Here is an 18,224-nt window from a genome sequence, read left to right on the forward strand (position 1 = left end):
AGCAAATTTACAAAATCGTCATTTTCTCCTCAGCATCAGATTGTTGTAGTTCAGCCTCAGCCATCGGTGCCCTTTACACTTCCTGTCACATCTTTCTCATGGTCCAGCAGGCTATAAATTAAACACCTACGTAACTAAGGTGGGAAACAATTTAAGCTCTTTAATGGTAAAAACCCATGATGGCGGCTAATGACGTTCACCTGAGCGTGTTCACTGCCCCCCCACCCACGGCCCTGCATCTGTGAACACCCCCCCACATTTGGAGGCACTCCCTGGTACCATCTAAAGAGGGAAATAACAGAGTATTTTAAGGATTGATTTAAAAAGAGAGAAATTAAGGCAAGTGCCACATCCATTTTTAATGGCATGAACTCTTTGGCATTGCTGGTTAGAAAGCGCCTCTTGTTTTTCTCACCAACCAAGCTGAGGCCTAGGAAGAGGAAAGAAGTCACCCAAAGTCACACAGCAAATCGGTAACAGAGGCGGGACCAGAGCCATGCCTCTTATCCTCACTGAGGGGACTTAGTGCCCGAAGCTGCCGCGCTTCACGTCTACTCCACACCCGTGCACTGAGACTCGAAGGCAGAAACGAATCGGATCTTTGTGTGCACCTGTGGAATCAGCTACACCACATGGCGACGCCTCGTTCCTCCATCTACTCATTGAATGGAGAGCCAAATCATCCACTGCTTTCTAGGCAACACACAAGACCGTCCCCGTCGGGTCCCAGTTTCCCTGTTTGGCTTCCTCTCCCCCCTCTGCCCTCCTTCCTGCCCAGTCCGCACTTACATTTTGCTTACGCTGGGTTCAGGGATCTGTTTTCTCCAGAAGCTTTCCCGGCCTGCCCCCGAGCTGGTCAGGGTGCCTCTCCTCCCCACACCCAACCCAGCTTGTCATATAGTGTTACAGTTGCTTTTGTCCTTGTCTGTTTCCCTCACTAGACCCAGTGCCGTGCAGGCAAGGACCATGTTCACCGAGGTGTCCCGGAGCTGAGGGCGGGCCTGACCCATGACAGGTGACCCATGAATATCTGTGCAGTCAGTTACTGGCTCTGCCATTTCCAGAATACCGACCGTCTGTGCTCTCACACCGAGGGCCTCTGCAGCGGGTGTTTATTCCCTTCAACCCCTGCGGTTCCACCCCCCCTAAACCATCACGACCCAGGGCGAACATCTACAGCAATCAACAGTTCGATGAAGCCCTCTCCCTCAACACCCCCCACACACCCTCCTTCTCCTGCTCCCATCCTCCCAGCTACCCCATGCCACCTAGACACTGTTGTCCCTGTGGGTAGTGACTGGCACCTTTTATCCTGGCTATTGGCACCTACACAGTGCTACTGGTCTAGCTGCTTAGACTAAATTCAGCAGTGACAAAACAGACAAAAATCCCAGTCTTCAGGAAGCCCTCATTCTGGTTGAGGGGCAATAGACTATAAATAAAATGAGTAAAATGTAGGGCATGTTAGAAAGAATTGGGGATAGGGAGAGTGGAGGAAGTCGTGAGGATGGGAGGGGTTGGGGGACAGAGCTTCAGACTTGCACTAGCTGGGCAAAGGTCTAGAGGCAGGAGGGAGGGGGCTGGTCATGATCAGGTTACAACCATGAGGCTAGTGCGGCTGCAGAGGTGGTGAGCAGAGGGGGCGGTGCAGGAGTTGAGATCAGAAGGGTAACACAGTCCTCCAGATCAGAGCTTCTCACTAGAACAAGGACTTTGGCTTTTGCTCTGAGCTAGGAGGCCCTGGTAGGTTTTGGGCCGAGAAGTGACACAATCTTATTCACATGTTAACAGTGTCACTTCTGATGCTGTACTGAGAAAAGAATGAAAGGGACAATGACAGGAACAAGGGGACCCATGAGAAGGCTACCGCAACACTCCAGGTGAGAAGTGCTCGGATTCCAGTGGCAGCGGGGAGACAGAGCAGAGGGACGTGAAAATGAAGAGTCGAGATGACTCCAGTGTTTTTCACTTGAGCAACAGGAAGGACGGAGCGGCTAGGAACTGATGGGGGAAACTGGGAGAAGCAGGTTTGAAAAGGAAGAGCAGAGCTCAGTGTTGGACATGTTAAAATCAAGATGCCCATGAAAATGTTGAGCAGGGAGCTGGATAAGACCGGGGTTCAGGGGAGGTGGTGCAGCCTGCAGCTATACATGCAGGCATCTTCCGTATAAAGATGTCTCTTAAAAGACTTGATGACCAGACATCACCAAGAGAAGCAAGTGGGAGTGACTGGCTAAGTCAAATGCTGCTGATGGGCCTGGCAATGAATGAATAAATTCCTGGTCCCATTAGATCTGCACAGTACGGGTCACTATTGAGGGTTAACTAGCAACAGACAAGTGAGGCACCTACTAGGGAAACAGAGACAAACTGGCTCTAAGTCATGGGAACACTGGAAACACAGGGAATAAAGAACCACAGCATCTTGGTCTTGCAAGGTTCCTCAAATAGGTCATTTAATCTGTACTCCTCTCCCCACCATAGCCTGAATCCCTGGCTTCAGAGCAAGAAATATTTGTGGGACACTGACCTAGTCAGAGGCAACCAGTCTGACTAGGACAGAGAAGGCACAGTTGAATGAGTGGAAATGACCTTCTGGAATCAGAAACCCAGAGTTCTGGTCTTGCATCTGCTGCTCCCTGGTCTCAGGTCCTTAGGGGAGTGTTCACCTTCTCCAGCCTCAGCTTCCCTGTGTGTAAAATGAAAGCCGTCAAGCTTTCTTTGTCCCTTTTGGGGTTGCAGAGACATCTGAATGGGCTCAGTGTTGAGTAAGTGCCCTACCTGGGTTGGTTATTGCAAGAGCTGGGGAAAGAGGCCAAGAGAAGCCCTAAGCTTGGAATGGCGATGGAAATGGGGGTGCGGAGGGAAGTGTCCTGTCCTCAGTGGGTCTGCTGGTGCAGCGAATGGAGAAGCTAACCAGGATCCAGGACAGGACCTGGGCTGGAAAGGACTGGGCTCCGAAGGCAAGATGGGCCATTGGGACAGAAACAGAGGCCTTGAATCTACCTCCCTTTAGCCTGGAACGGAGATGGGGGGTTGGGGAGACTCTATGGCAGCGACGGGAAAAGAAACGCAGACATCAAGGCAGAGAGACCCGTGGACCCAGAGACGGAGAGACTAAGAGACAGACTCAGAAACAAGTGGCCCAACCGAGACCTAGGCAACCCAGAGAGGGCCAGGCACTGTGGCGCAGACCCCAGCAGGGCAGAGCCCAGCGCGCCGCAGGGTCACGGTGCCCGGGCCGGGCGGCCGCACTCGCCGAGGCACCCCGCGCCCCCGCCCTCGGCCGCTCGCCCAAGATGGCGATGGAGGGGCGGGCGAGGCGGCCGCAGCCCCGGCCCCCGCGCAGGCCCCCGCTCGGGCCCGGGCCCCCGAGGCCGCGCCCCCGCCCGCGGCGCCGCGCCTCCCCGGGCCACTGACGCCCGGCGCGCCCTCCCCCGGCGACGGCAGCCGAGGCGCGGGCGGCGGCGGCGACAGCGGCCCGGGCCGGCCCCATGGCGCAGGGGGACGCTGGTCACGGCGGGCTAATCGCGCTGACCTTCTGCCTGCTGGCCGCGCGCGGTAAGGGCGGGCACCGCGCCCGCGGCCGGAGCGGCTGCGGTTTGTCGGTGCGCCCGCGCCAGGGGCTGCGCCGGGTTGCGGGGCTGGCGTGCATCCCGAGTCCGAAACCAGTACTGGGTCGGCGGGGCGTGGGCTGCGCGTCCGGGTCCCGGGGGTGCCTGCGCTTCAGGGTCTTCGAGCAGAGGCTGGGGGCGTTTGCGGCTCTTACTTGTCCGCAGGGGGTGTGTGCCTTGGTTTTCGGAGTCCGGAGTGGAGTGTGTGTGTGTGTGTGTGCGCGCGCGCGCTTGTCCAGGGTAAGGAGGGGGCTTCTGAGGGCAGAGGTGTCCGCAGTGCGTGCCACGGTCTCCGCGTGGCAGCGCGGGGCTGTGGCGGTGGTGTTGGTGACTTGCGCGGGGCGGGCTCTGCCTTGCCCGCTCGTGCCTTGGGGTTGAGTGTGTGTGTGAAAGAGGAGGGTTGTTTTGGATGGTGGGGGTGGGGGGCTGTCTGCACCTCCATCTGTATCAAGACCGTGTGTAATTGTGTTTATGGGGCTGAGCTAATATTTGGCCTTCGCTTTTGGGGAGAGCCCTTGCCGGTGGTGGGGGAGCGACAGAGCAGGAGATTTCTGATTGACTCGGGTTAGTGGTAGTAAAACACTCGACTTTGCCCGGTGGGTGTGGTCCCTGGGGCTGGTGTATGTGTGCAGGGAGTGTTGCTCCCCCAAACCCGTGGCCTGGAGGGGCAGGAAACCAGTTGCTTTTGTGGAAGTATCCAGCAGTCGCTGTGGGGATGGGACGCGTGTCACTCCGCACCCCCCCCAAGGGGCAAGTCTGGGAAGCGTGGACGAGGTCAGAAAGGCCTCCTCCAACCGCCCCCCCACCAACCTCATTTCGGGGTTGGGGTAGGAGCCAGAGTTGCCCACGCTGGAAGAAGGACTGGGAGTATGCCTAGTGCTCCGGCTTGCGCTTCCAGCCTGTCGCTTTCTGTCCCATAAGCGTTTGGGGACAGCCCAAGGGGAAGGTAGGTAGAAGGGCTAGGGAGGGGGATGGGCTGCCCGCTTTGTTAGCCCAGTTCTTGCCTCCCCTGTTGAGGGGAGAGCTTAGGATACGTCCGGGGCGAGTCGGGGAGGGACTTGGAGGTGGGGGTGGGGAGGGGGATTTCTCTCCAGCTGCTGCGGCTTTCCAGAGAGATTCAGCCAGACCACGTGGGAGAGAGCAGGGATGGCGGAGGGGGAAGGAGCCTTCGCCTAGCGGGCCTTAGGACCATTTCCAGGAAACCCCAAAAAAGGGTGGAAAAGTGCGGGGAACCGCTGGGACCCCTTCTCTCGCTACAAGGACACGCCCCTTTCTAGGCTGACTGCCCACCTGGCTGGAGGCCTGGGGGCAGGGCTCTGAGGCTGGCGCAGGGGAATGGGGGGCTCAGGGTTGTCAGGTGAAGAGGGCAAGGGCACATCCCCGAGATTAAGGAATAGTTGTGCCCCCTATCCTTGATTTTTCTAGGAGCTCCGAACACGGGCTCGGTGTCACCCAACACAGCGGGAGCAGGGCTGGGAAGTGCACTGGAGCATTATGAATCCTGGTGGGGCCTCTGGCAAGGGGCTCAGTTCGCCTCGGGGACCTGGCCTCTGTCTGCTCCGGAGTGGAGTGCCCGAGACAGTGGCAGGGGCAGATCTGGGGCTTCCTTGACAGCAGCGTGCTCAGCTGAAGCAATGACTCCACCAGCCTTCAGTCCCAAACCTGTGCAAAGTTCTGCAGGCTAGGCCTGGGACACTCCTACAGAGTTCTGAGTAGCCACAGTGATCTGGACCAAGGTTGCTCATTCACTCACTCGTTCAGTCAACAAATATTTACTGAGCACTTTTTTTTTTTTCTTGGCTAGAATGCACCTGGTGCCTAGACTACAGTAAATAAGGAGGCAGACCTGGTCCCTGGTGCCAAGCTTCTAGTCTGGCAGGGCAGGATGGGGGTGGCGGGTACTGACAGGTCCTCTGGAAAGGCTGCCTTCAGGAAGCAATGAATGATGCACCTCGGTGCAGAGCCCCGGCTAGTTAACCCTGCAGGAGCATGAGGGTGGGGAAAGTTTTCCAGGGACAACAGCCAGTGCAAGTGCTCAGAGGTGACTTAGCGGAGACCACTGAATGAAGCTCCGTCTGGCTGGAGCTCAGAGCACAAAGGGTGAGAGTGCAGGGCAGGGAAGGATGGGATGGGCCATGGAGTGTGGAGGGAGCGGGAGGTTTGGCCTGGACCCTGCTCATGAAGGGCCCTGTCAGCCCCACCAGGGTTTCTGAGGCCCTAGCAGCTCTTGGTGGGTTTTCAGATCAGCTCTGCGTCAGCTCACTGCAGCCAGCGTGGAGAATCGATTGGGCAGGGATGAGGCAGGAGGCTCCAGCATCCTGGGAGGCTGTCATAGTAAATCCAGAAGAGGATGGTGGCAACTAGTGCAGTGTGGCGGGGGTGGCCGGCATACCTGGATTCTAGAGACAGTTAGGAAGTAGAACCAGCAGGATTTGAAAATAAACTGAGTTTGCCGGGGTGAGGGAAAGGGAAGTAAAAAATAAGAGCCACTTCAACAACCTCATCACAGCAGAAGGAAGGGCCGGCACTGGGGTCAGGATGCTGACTGTCCTGCTCTCCTCTGACACTTTCCTTGAGTCGGGGATGGGGAACTCGGGGGACGTTTCTAGGGATGGGACTGGCGCTGGAAGGCTTAGTGTGCTGTTTTCATGCAAAATGTGGGGCTCTCCCTCTCACCAGATCAGAATTTGCGGGGTGCGGGGTGGAGAAGCCAGAAGTCAGTAATAGAAGGCCTCTAAGAACATGAAAGGGACTTTCTTCCTTCTCACCCAGAAACCACCATCCTCCCACCCCTCCCTCAGTCTGCAGGCTCAGAGGCCAGCCTGTCCATTGGAATGTCGGGGTGGCCTTCTCTGACCCCCTCTCGGAGTTCAGGAACCAGGTGAAACAGCTTTCTCTTAACAGTGACTCTTATCCAGAAGTTATCTAAACCTTCCCTGATCCCGAATGTACTCTCATGGCTCAGTCAATCACACATACTGTACAAATTAGCATTCCCTTTCCTTTATTGTCCAGGTACCTCTTTCAAGTTCAGTGGTCTCACAATTAAAAGCATCAGTGAATGTCAGCACTAAAAGGAACTTAGAAATAATTTTTAGCATGAACCCATTTTACAGATGCAAAAACTGAGTGACTTCCCCGAGTTACATGGATAGGGACGGAGCTGGGGTTGGATCCAGTCTACTGGCTCTCGGAACAGCCAAACGTTCCTGGGGTTTGGTACACACATACCTCAGTTCAACCTCTCTGCACCCCCTCCCCCTCACATGAAAAGTTATCGGCTTTGGGCTTGGCCCCCCTCCACTGGTGGGGCTGGGCTCTGGAATCCACACTTTTCCACCCCTCCCCTCCCTGCACTGTCTTCTGTTCAACCTCCACTGTTTCTGAGGTACAGCAACCAGATTCGACACAGAATTCCAGATGCAGAACAGATGTCATTGCCAGGCCTGCCTGGGGGCTCCCAGCTCCCTGGGGTGGGGGGAGAGAAGAGTAAGAGCAGCTCTAACTGAGGAGGACCCCAGCCCCAGCCTGGTCAGAGGGGGGTGATGGGAGCTGCAGGGGAAGGAAAACCAGAGAGAATGTTCTGGGCCTGACATGCAGAGAAATGGAATTCTTTTCTCTGGTCTAGGGGGTCTGCCAGCTAATGCTGTCTTACTGCAGAGGCTGAGGCATCCTTTGAACTTGAGGGGCTGTGGGTCATTGGGGTCAGGGAAGCAAAGTTCAATAAGCGCTCTCCCAGGTATGAAGTAGTGCAGAGACAAGCCTTCTGGATGATTCGATTAGGGGGTCCTTACTGTGTCATGGAGTGTGGAGGACAGAGCCCTAGCAAGTGAGTGGAGCACACAAGGAGGAAAGAGTGGGCACAGGAGGAAGATATTTTCATCATTCACATCACACAGCCGGAGGGGGAGGTAGTGAGCTCCCTAGCCCTGGTGATATTAAAGCACAGGGTTGTTCATTGTGAGTTTGCTGTTCTGTCTGTGCTTTTCAAGCATTTGGTTAGGTGTCTACCAGGTGCACAGGGTGTGCCAGGCACTTTCACGTCACATCGTCTCCAGCCCTGAAGGGAGTTCCTACGATTTTTGCAGAGAAGGAAATTGAGGCTTGGAAAATATGATGAGGGCTCTGGACTGTGTCTTTCTGCATGTGTTCCCCATGTGCACTCATGTGTTCAAGGAGTATTTACTAAGCATCTACCTTGTGCCAGGTACTGCCTGGGGATTTAGAAAGCTGAGTAGGATGTAACTAATCTTCAGCTTGTGGCCTAGTTGGGGAGAAAGAAGAATCAAAAGTGTGGGTGATGGCTGCAGGGGTCAGGGTGCCCAGGGTCCTTTAGGGTGGGAAAGGAAAGGTGTCTGAATCAGATGCCGAATGCCCAGCTGCTGCGGGGAGAGGGAGCGGCGTGAGCAACGCATGGATGGCAACGAGCTTCCAGAGAACTGGAGGCGGTTTGGTCTGGTGGGGACAGAAGGTCTTGAACCAGAAGGTAGGCAGCTGAGGGTGGCTTTGCTGTCAAGTTGGCCAAAGGGGGTGCTCCAGCCTTCCTGGTGTCCCAGGCAACCATCCCAAGCTGTTAGTGAGAGAGGCCTGTTGTGTGGTTAGGGAGGTGGCCAAGGTGGGGGGCAGGGAGGGAGGTTTCTGGAACAAACGGACTTTCATCTCCTGGGGAAGAGAGTGGTGATGGTGTCATCCGGAACTGCCCTAAATCAAAAGCAAGTTGTAAATCTGTCAGGCCCTGGAGTTCAAGAGTGACAAGGCAGTGATGTCTGTGGCAAAATCTTGGCTTAATTACGGAGGCATCTCAGCTTTATTCCCTGCCCTTCATCCACTTCCTTCCTGAGAGATTGCTGAGAAAGGGAGCCCTGGCCCGAGCCAGGCCCGTGCGGACCCTGCAAACGGCCCTGAGCCGGCCCTGCGCCTCAGCAGCGGAGCTCCTTTCTGTCAGTTCTAACCGGCCTCACAAAACCTCGCTTATCCGGTAAATGGGTCCAGCAGTCGCTGGAAAAGGAGGTTGAGAGATGGCCTTGGGGCTCCCAAGCGTAGAAGCTCCGTGTCTCTGGCAGAGTCTCGTCAAGGAGACTGAGGAGGACTGTGGGAGAGGGAGGCCCCCTGGAGGCAGGGAGCTGGCGGGCAGCAAGTGTCCTGAGAGGGACAGCTGAGCAATGCTTGTGGGAGGGGCCTTGGGGTCAGCCAGGGCAGTGGTCTGGGGGTGGCAGGAAGTGGGTGGCCACCACGCCGCTGGACAAACAAGGCCCACTCCCCAGAGCATCCCTCTGACGAAAAGATTGGCGGTATAGGAACCACTTTGTATTAAAACAAACATTTCTGTGTGGTGGTGCAGAATGCAAACTGTTCCAAAGGTTTAAAATAAAACCACTTCAGGCAGTCAGCAAACCTCCTGAGTACACACCTCCATGCTGCTGGGAGAGTTTGAGTGAAAATGAGAAATACGGGGATTCTTCATTTTTAAACCTGCAGAAATGAGAAAAGTGGTGGACCCAAGGTCATACAACAAATGATGGGTCCAGGACTCTGATCTAGGTCAAGCCCTGTTCTACCAAGTCCCATTGTCCATCCAGGCAAGAGGAAGGGCGATTCCCAATTGGCTGTGTGATGTCAGACTCAGAGAAGGCTTCACTGGGGAAGACGGGGCGGCTTCGCGGAGGACCGGTGCCCACGCTGAGCCCCTGAGGACGAAGGTCCTGAGCACAGAAGCTCGGTGGGGCGCTGAGGCAGAGAGAAGCCTCTTGTTCAGGAGCAACTGCCTTGCAGAGAGACGAGACCCTACTTCTGGGCCTCAGTTTCCCCACCTATAAAGTGAGGAATCTCAGGCTCCCCAGCATGGGCCAGCTTGGGCTCCAGGCTCAGCCCTGTCCTCTCCTGTGTTCTCTCTGCATGTACCTCCCTGCTGGTTTCCCTGTTCTGCCTTATTGGGTGCTGCTGGGCTCCTCAGAGGTGGGGAAGCCAGACATCTGCTGATCCATGAATATTCAGGAAGGGAACCGGAGCCTCCTCTGGGCTCCCCAGCCAGCCGCCAGCCCCTCTGGCCTCCGTCCTGCCTGCCAGAGCCCAGGCTGCTGACATACCCAGCAGCTGCTCGGGCCCCAACTGCTCACATTGTTTGTTCAGCGCGGCAGGGGATTTTCCAAGCCCCGGACGTGCGTTGGGGGGCGGGGAGGGGGGAGGGGGGCTCAGGGATTCCTCTCATGTGGGGCTTTTCTCCCCTGAAACTCAAACTGACTGCTGGGCCGTTGGAACCTGGCAATTGGAAGCCGCTGGGCTGAGAGCCCAGGCTTGCCTGCATTTGAATCCTAGAATCTAGGGCCTCAGATAGTGAGGACTGGATGTTAAGAACAGTGATTAGCATTTATGCAGCCCCTCCAGTGCCTTTAAGTGACGCCCTCCCACTCCTTGGTCCATGCTGGCTAGGCCCTGAGCCGGATCCCTCACTCCCATCGTCTGGTCTAACCCTCCCAAGCCTGGTGATGACCATCTTCACTTTACAGCTGTGGAAACTGAGGCCCAGAGAGGTAGAGTGGTCTGTCACACCGCTGGTAGGAGGAAGAAAGGACTGGAACCTTGATCTTCTGTACCAAGGTCAAATGCTCCTTTCACCCCAACAAATGGCTTGCCATGACGTGAATGCCAGTTTGGTTTCTCCGATTAGAATGGAAACTGGGTGAGGGCAAGGGCTGCCTCCCTGCATCTACCGGTGATGCGGAGGCCAGCTGTGTAGCTGGGGGTGCCAGTAGAGCCTTTCTCATGGATCAACAAGGCAGAGACCTGCTTCAGGCCTCGTCTGTCTGTCTGTCCTTCCCACTGCAGCGTCAGAGCCCTGGCTGCTGCCCTGGCCCCCTTATCTTAGCCAGACAGGACTTCTCCCCTCAGACCTGATCTTCTTCGAGGGTGGTAAGACGGGAGCCAGGGGGACAGACCAGGGTCCTAAGTGTGGGTGGGCACACGTGTCCGGGTTTTGACAAGTGTGGTGAAGGCTGGGGTGCCTGTGTTCAGGTGTGGAAGGTTTTGTCTACAGTTTGCCCATGTCTAGATGATGCTGTGTTTCTCCAGCAATAGGAATGTTTAGTTCATTAATAATCCTGAAATCGTAGAATTTCAGACACCACCCCCTACATCTGAGAAAACTAAGGAGAGAAGAAGTGACTGACCCAAGGCCACACAGCTAGACTGACAGCTGAGTCAGGAACCGAGGGTCCCTGACTCGCTGGCCATTGTGCTTTCTGTTTGCCCACATGGCTCTGTCTGCACAGACCTGCCTCGTGATGAGCATGGGCCATAGTCCCTGGTTCACGCTCAGATACCCCACTCTGCCCGGAAGGGAGGAGTCAGGTCAAAGGACGAGAAGCTTTTATGGGACAGGGAGGCAGCAGGTCAACCTTCTGGGAGACACAGTTGGAGAACCAACCATTTCTCTAGGAGCAGTGGTTCCTGGGCACTGCTGAAATGATGGTTAAAATAATAAAAACCGCTGCCCTGGCTGGTGTGGCAGAGCAGACTGAGTGCTGGCCTGTGAGATGTAAGTTTGCCTCTTTGATTCCCAGTCAGGGCACATGCCTGGGTTGTGGAGCAGGTCCCCAGATGCCGGGGGGGGGGAGGAACGTGACAGGAAACCAGCCGATATGTCTCTCACACATCAGTGTTTCTCTTCCTCCCTTCCCTGCTCTCTAAAACTAAATAAATGAAATCTTTAAATATATACATACCATATATTTATAATAATATAGTATATATTTATATTACACATTACACATACATATATGTTCATAATAATCATATAGCATATATAATAAATGCAGTACATGTTACATATGGTATATGTGTAACAGCATGTTGTATATGTACTATAGTATATTATATAATAGTAGTATTATGGTATGTTGTATAGTATGACAGTATAATAATAGTATAGTATATTATAATAATAGTATATTATTACATTATATTAGTACAATAGTATATTATAATGTAGTAATATGTGCTACATTATATAGGATATCATATATAGCATACAGTGTATATAACATATATAATATATGAAGTACAGATATACTATATAATGTAGTATGGTATACTACATACAATACTAATATGCTGTATTGTATAGTGTATATAGTACACATGTACAATATGCACATATTGTGTATACGTAGAGTACATATACAATATATGTACAATGTACAATATACTATAATGTGCATATAGAGTACATATAGAACTATGTGTGTATGGTACAACTTGTATATGGTACACACATATTACATAGGTAATGTGTACTGTATTGTACCTAGTATATATTACATATGATATATTATATATATACAGGCCTCTGCGTGTTTTAGTTTTGACCGTGGGATGGCATCTCCTTCCTCCACTGTTCCTCTCCTCTTCCCTTTGTGCCAAGGGCAGGGCTGGAGCTGTGGGCTCTCTGGGGCCTCCGGAGAGAACCGATTTTTGGCTTTGGCAGGAGGCTGAGCGCTGGCTCTGGCTTGCTGGTGGCCTTGGGGAAATCAGCTGCAGGGAGGAGCGCCTTGCTCCTCCAGCCACGGGGGCAGAAGTGGTCCAGATGATCTGTGAGGTTCCAGGGGAGGGACTGACGTCGCCGAGCGCCGGTCCTGTGCCAGGCACTGGGCTGTGCCCCTTTCCGCGCCTCCTCTCATTCGGTGCTCACAGCAGCCCCAGCAGGAAGCCATTACTGTGTCTTTTTTGTTGAGATACGGTTCACATACCACAACATTCACCATTTAAAGAGTACAAGTCAGTGGTTTAGGATATTCACTAGGTTGTGCAACCTCACCACTGTCCAGTTCTAGATTTTCATCATTCCCACAAGGAAACCTCATGTCCCTCAACCGTCATCACTCCTCTTCCCTCCCCCCAGTCCCTGGCAGCCATTCATCTACTTTCTGTCTCTGTGATTTGCCTACTCTGGACATTTCACAGAAATGAGATCATGTGACACACGGCATTTTGTGGCCGGCTTCTCATACTCACCATATAGTTTTCAAGCTTCGTCCACGGGGCGACACGCACCCGTACTGTGTGCCTCTCGATGGCTGAGTGAGGTGTTTGTCCATCCAGCAGGTGGTGGGCATTCAGGTCATTTCCACTTATTGCCTGTTATGAGTAACTTTGCTAAGCACTGGCTGTTGTAGCGGGTAGGGACATCGGGCAGCTGGGAAAGGTAGGCGTGGGGAAGTGCGGCAGCTTGCCCAAGACCGTCATCAGCGAGGGACAGAGCCAACATCTAGACTCAGGTCTTTCTTGGAGGCTCTCTCCGTGATTCACCCCAGCCCGGGGGGTGGGTGAATCAGGAGCTGGGGGCCGTGGAGGTGGGAGGACGCACACTGATGGCCCTGGTGCCCTCCTCTGTGCAGGGGAGCTGCTGGTGCCCCAGGACACAAACGTGGAGCTGAGCTGCGGAACGGGGCCAGTGCAAGTGGTTCTGGCCCCAGCGCAGGTGGCGGTGCTGGACTGCAGTCTGGGGACCGCTGCTGCCGGACCCCCCACCAGCATCACGTGGAGCAAAGACGGAGATGCCCTGCTGGAGCACAGCCACCTGCGCCTGCTACCCAATGGCTCCCTGTGGCTGTCCCAGCCACTAGCACCCAATGGCAGTGAGGAGGCAGCCTCTGGGGCCTCAAATGTTATTGAGGGCAGCTATTCCTGCCTGGCCCACGGGCCCCTTGGAGTAGTGGCCAGCCAGCCTGCAGTGGTCAAGCTTGCCAGTAAGTGCTTGTATCTGGGGTCTGGGCTAAGACCCAGGAAGCCCGTGGTGTGGGGTGTGGGATCCTGATTAGTTACCTTCACAAAGGCCCATCTCTTGAGCCCAGGCCCCCTGTCCCTGCTTCCCATCCTGCTCAGTGAGTCCCTCCCTGGTATGTCTGCCTCGCTGTTCATTAGTCCCATTTCTCCACCCATCTGTTCTTTCTCCTTTTCCTTCCCATGGAGTTCAGGAGTCTAATGTTGTGCTCTCCTCCAGAAGCCTGCCCGAGAGGCTTGTAAGAGTGTCAGGGGCACAGAGGTGCCTCCCCAGGGAGCTCCCCACCTCCAGCAGGTGGAGTGTGTGGAGTCAAGCCCCACTGGCCAGCCCACCTTTTGTGGAGGCCCTCAGGAGGTGCAGATCACCAAGAGATCATTTTCAGGCCAGAAGAAATGTGCATCTTACTCTAGTCCGACTGTGATGCTGATGTTAAGCCTGGGGACTTTGGAATTCACAGCATCTGGCCAGTTATGACCACCTCTTTCCCCTGATGGCCTCTCTCCAACTGTGTCTCTGTCGGTCTGGATTTGCTCTGCTCGTGTTTCTGTGTGGGTGTGTTTCACTGTCTGTGCTCTTGGTGGCCTGCCTTCCCCTGCTCCTCTCCTGTCCCTGCCTGTGTGTCCCTGTTCTCACCCTCCTGCCTGTGTGTGTCCCTGTCCTCATTCTCAGCCCTCACAGGCTTCTCTCTGCACCCGGAGTCTCAGACAGTGGAGGAGAACGGGACAGCTCGATTTGAGTGCCACATTGAAGGGCTGCCAGCACCTATCATTACTTGGGAGAAGGACCAGGTGGCAGTGCCTAAGGAGCCTCGGTGAGTGCCCAGCAGGGGCGCAGAGAGTGGGTGCCTGTGGGCAGGCCAGGGAGGGCGCGGGATCTGCAGGGTCAGGGTCACAGCACACCAGCCTCTCGGGCTTCAGCGGTCCGGGTGGGCCAGCTGCTGGGTCTGAGGAGGTCCTTGTCGCAGGGGGGCTTAGAGGTCTTGTGGTCCAACTGGGCTCAGGGTAGGGAGGTTGTTCCCCCAGAGTTCTTCGGCAGACAGTGGGATTCAGACCTCGCCACCACTCATCTCATTCAGGCCTCATTCCACGAAGCCACAGGCCGCTCCCAGGAGCCTGGAGCTGCCAGTTCCTGAGCTCTGGCAGCGTTTGCCCCCAGGTCCTCTGAAAAGTGATCCTCATCTATAAATAAGCCGGGCTCGGGCTCGCATGTCCCGGCACATTGTGTGGGGGGAATAAAGAAACGTTTAAAACAGCAACTTGATTATGCCCAAGGCATGCACTCTCACACGTGCCCAGGTATAGCACATGCACAAATATGCTATTCATAGACCCAGCCAGCGGCTTGAAGGAGACCATGTGCCTTGGCGTGGGGCGTGCACATGTGCAGTTAATAAACACACTCTGTCGGGGGGGGGTGTGCACAGTTTTGAAACTGGTGGCGGAGACTAGACCCTAAGGCAACTCCCCGGTACTTATACTAATTTCTAATGATAGGGGATCATTTTTCTTCCATGGGAATTAGTCATCAACGAGAGCAATGTTCCCCCAAATCCAGGCATTCATAACCCCTCTTTATAATTTTGGCTGTCCCTAAACCATTTACACAATCACTCACTGAGTTCATTTCTTTAAATCAACTCTCTCTTTTGTAACTTAACACATACTAAACAGGAACATTATCTCACAGCAGTAAAATGGAAAACCAGCAACACTTACCATAAATAGAAGGCGGCCATAAAAATAAACACGTAACCACTGGAATAAAAAAGTGTGTGTCTAGACCCCTTTGAAATTGCTTTGTTATCGCCACTCGCTCACACTTTAAAAACATGGCCCTGATGGACTTAAATGCCGTGGGCCCCCTCGTCCGGTCTTCGGCCCTAACCACCTCCCAAAGTCCATCAAGTCTGCTGACACTGTGTGACCTTCAGCTGGTGTCCCTTTCTCCCCAGGGGGTCTCTGTAGGGCTTAGGGTGGGGGCTCTTTGGCCCCCAGGAATTCAGAGCAGCTGTCATTTCTTCTGTGTTCTTGAATCCCTGGGGCCAAGTAGCCTTTCAGGGGAGTGGGCACAGGCTCAAGGTCAAGCTTGGAGAGAATGAGTCCTTCCTTTTGGGTAGAAGTGTCTTTTCATTCTACAAGTAGCTATTTTGTTCTATGTGAAATTTGAATTAAATGCTTGAATGGTAATATATACTAACTTAACAGGAAAAAAATCACCTATCTCCGGAACATGGACCACTATTATCATTTTGAGTGTTCCTTCCAGTCTTTTTAAATATGTGTACAGTGTACACCATTGCACAGATGTGTTTGAGCTTGTGATTCGTAGCTGGTATTTGTGTCCATTAGCGAACGTGAGCTCCTGAGACATAAAAAGGGGCAGGGCCGCGAAGAAGGCAGGACAGAAACGACCTCGCCCACTTCTCAGGCGAGGCGGGACGCCACCTGCTGAACTCACACGAGCCAACCCACTTCTGGTGCCAGCTCTTCCCACAGCGCCTGCAACTACAAAACAAAGTGCACGAGAGCATGTGCTGTTTTCAATTTAAATTTTTTTAAGTTCCATGTTTCCAAACTAATAAATACTCACTGCAAAAAAAAACTTTTAAAAACACAACAAAGAAAAGTCCCCAGTAATCCCGCTTCCAGAGAAAACCTCTGTCACTAATGGGAGCTTTACCACCCTTGACTTTTGTGTATATCCTAACATCTCATTTATTTATGGTCCAAAAATGGAATTGCTTCTCAAACACTGTCTTGTGACTGTGTTCCCCACTAACGGAAGATTGCATTTATTTGTTTTTAGACAGAGGGGAAGGGAGAGAGAAAGAAAGGAAGAAAAACATCAGTGTGTGGTTGTGTTTCTCACACTTCACACTGGGGACCTGGCCTGCAACCCAGGCATGTGCCCTGACTGGGAATCGAACTGGTGACCCTTTGGTGCACAGGCTGGTGCTCAATCCACTGAGCCACACCAGCCAGGGTTAAAAAACCACATTTTAACAAAACAAGAAAGATTTTAGGTGAACACTAACAGCAGTTCTATTTCACTTTGTTAGCTGTAGCAACAGCACATCTGAGGAAAGGTATTCATTCATTCATTTATTCATTCAACACACATAATTAAGGAAATGTTACTTGTCAAAGGAGGTATTAGCTCTCGGGTACCTGGAGCACAATTTTCTTGTAAGTCCCAGGGCCCTTTGGGGTTAGGAAGTGTGGGCAGCTCCTGGCAGGAACCTGCAGGCAGAGTCAGCCAGCGGGACAGAGGGAGGACAAGGGGTCTCGAAGGCAGAATATCTCAGGTGGAAGAGACCTGGATGGGGCCAGGGGCGTTGTTTCCCAGACGAGTCCTGCTTGTCCTTCCCCACTTGGTCTTTCCCATTAAATTTTCTGTGACTGCAGGCTGGGCCATGGCCCAGGATTCTACCTCCAGCCATGCGTGGCCTCCTTGTCCCTTCTCCCCCACCGGCCTAGCATGCGCGTGGGCAGCTGTTGGAGCCGAGGATAAGACGCTGGGGTAGAGGTGGGTTTGCCTTTGGGGTGAGGAAGGGACTGATGCAGGTTTCTTTCCCGAAGTCTTGGGCCACGCTAGGTTTCCAGACCCATGGCCAGGATTCTCTCCCAACGCCCTTGAGTTAGTTCTGCTGTCCTGTGTTTACGTTTTGTTATGCCCTGTTTCCCCACAAGCTAAGGGATTTCTGCACCAAGAACACAGCTGCTCTATTTCCTCTCTGACCTTGGTCCAACCTAATCCAGGGGCCCGCACTGTTTGCTCTCTTGAGAAATTGGGAACTCAACCACGAACCGACCCTGCAGGGATCACAGCTGAAGGGTCCAGGAGGACCCACTCACTCCCTCCGTGGGCCAGAGCCCACCACCATGGACACTTCCCTGCCCTGGGTTGCTTTGTCTCTCAAGCAAGGTCCCAGCTCCCCAGCCACATTCCAGCCCTCTAACCAGGAGGGCGGAGAACACCACCCTCATCCATCCTGCTCCTCCTCAGTGATGGACATGTTGATTGGAGCTTGCTGGGGACCACCTCCCTTCCCCTGTCATTCCCAGCCATCTAAGGGCTGCTGAAACAGGCAGGTGGGGAGAACCTGGGATTTGGTACCAGAAGACCTGGATTCAAGTCTTTTAACTCTGCTCCAGTCGTGAGACCCACGGAAAATCCCCTGCTCCCTCTGAGCCTTAGTGTTGTCACCAATATAGTGAAGGTTGTGACCCCCTGAATTTCTCGGGCTTGTTTTGAGGGTCAGATGAAGTAGTGTGAATAAAAGGGACTTCATCAGGGGAGGAAGGAGGTATAGGAGGCTCTATAATAAAAAGAAGTTCTCTCCTGCTTCCAGCTCCCAGGATCCCAGGGCCCCTCCCTAGAGACAGCCACCATCACCAGGCCCATTCGGTGCAAGCATGTCCGTGAACATACCCCCCACACACGCACACACTGCTCTGCACCACACACATTTTGGGGAGCTGCCTCCTTTGTAACAGCTGCCTAGCATTCCGTTGTACGAACAAACCCACCCCGATTTAGCTGGTCCCCAGCCTGCAGATGGACACTGGGTTGTTTCCAGGCTTGTGCTAGTAAAGACCACGCTGGAGTGAATATTGTTAAACACATGTTTTTGTGTACATGGCATGAGAATATCTGTGGGACAGCGTCCTCAAAGTGGCGCAGCTGGGTGCACGAGCAGGTGCCAGTTTGAGCTGTCATCAGCCTGCTCTGGAAAGGCTGCACTGATTGGCACGGCCCCCAACAAGGCAGGGGAGCCTTGCCCCCATTCCTTCACCCAAGTGGGCTGTTATTAAACCTTTTGACCTTTGCCC

At 53.8% G+C, this 18,224-nt stretch overlaps 1 protein-coding gene across 2 annotated transcripts in view; it reads left to right on the top strand.

Annotated features, from left to right (window-relative positions):
- The first annotated feature begins 3,477 nt into the window (after positions 1–3,477).
- IGDCC4 (immunoglobulin superfamily DCC subclass member 4) overlaps positions 3,478–18,224 on the top strand; it is a 35,972-nt gene continuing 21,225 nt past the window's right edge. Inside the window, exons 1-3 of one of the 2 annotated variants that reach the window (XM_037155818.2) lie at positions 3,478–3,561; positions 13,007–13,357; positions 14,062–14,203. In XM_037155818.2, coding sequence (XP_037011713.2) covers positions 3,495–3,561; positions 13,007–13,357; positions 14,062–14,203 — 560 coding nt within the window. In that variant the 5' untranslated portion in view covers positions 3,478–3,494. The remainder of the gene's footprint in view (positions 3,562–13,006; positions 13,358–14,061; positions 14,204–18,224) is intronic. The other variant, XM_053670167.1, reaches the window with a different exon arrangement.

Source organism: Artibeus jamaicensis, unplaced genomic scaffold, assembly GCF_021234435.1.
Source record: "Artibeus jamaicensis isolate MK-2021 breed Jamaican fruit bat unplaced genomic scaffold, CSHL_Jam_final contig_548, whole genome shotgun sequence".
NCBI classification, from domain to species: domain Eukaryota; kingdom Metazoa; phylum Chordata; class Mammalia; order Chiroptera; family Phyllostomidae; genus Artibeus; species Artibeus jamaicensis.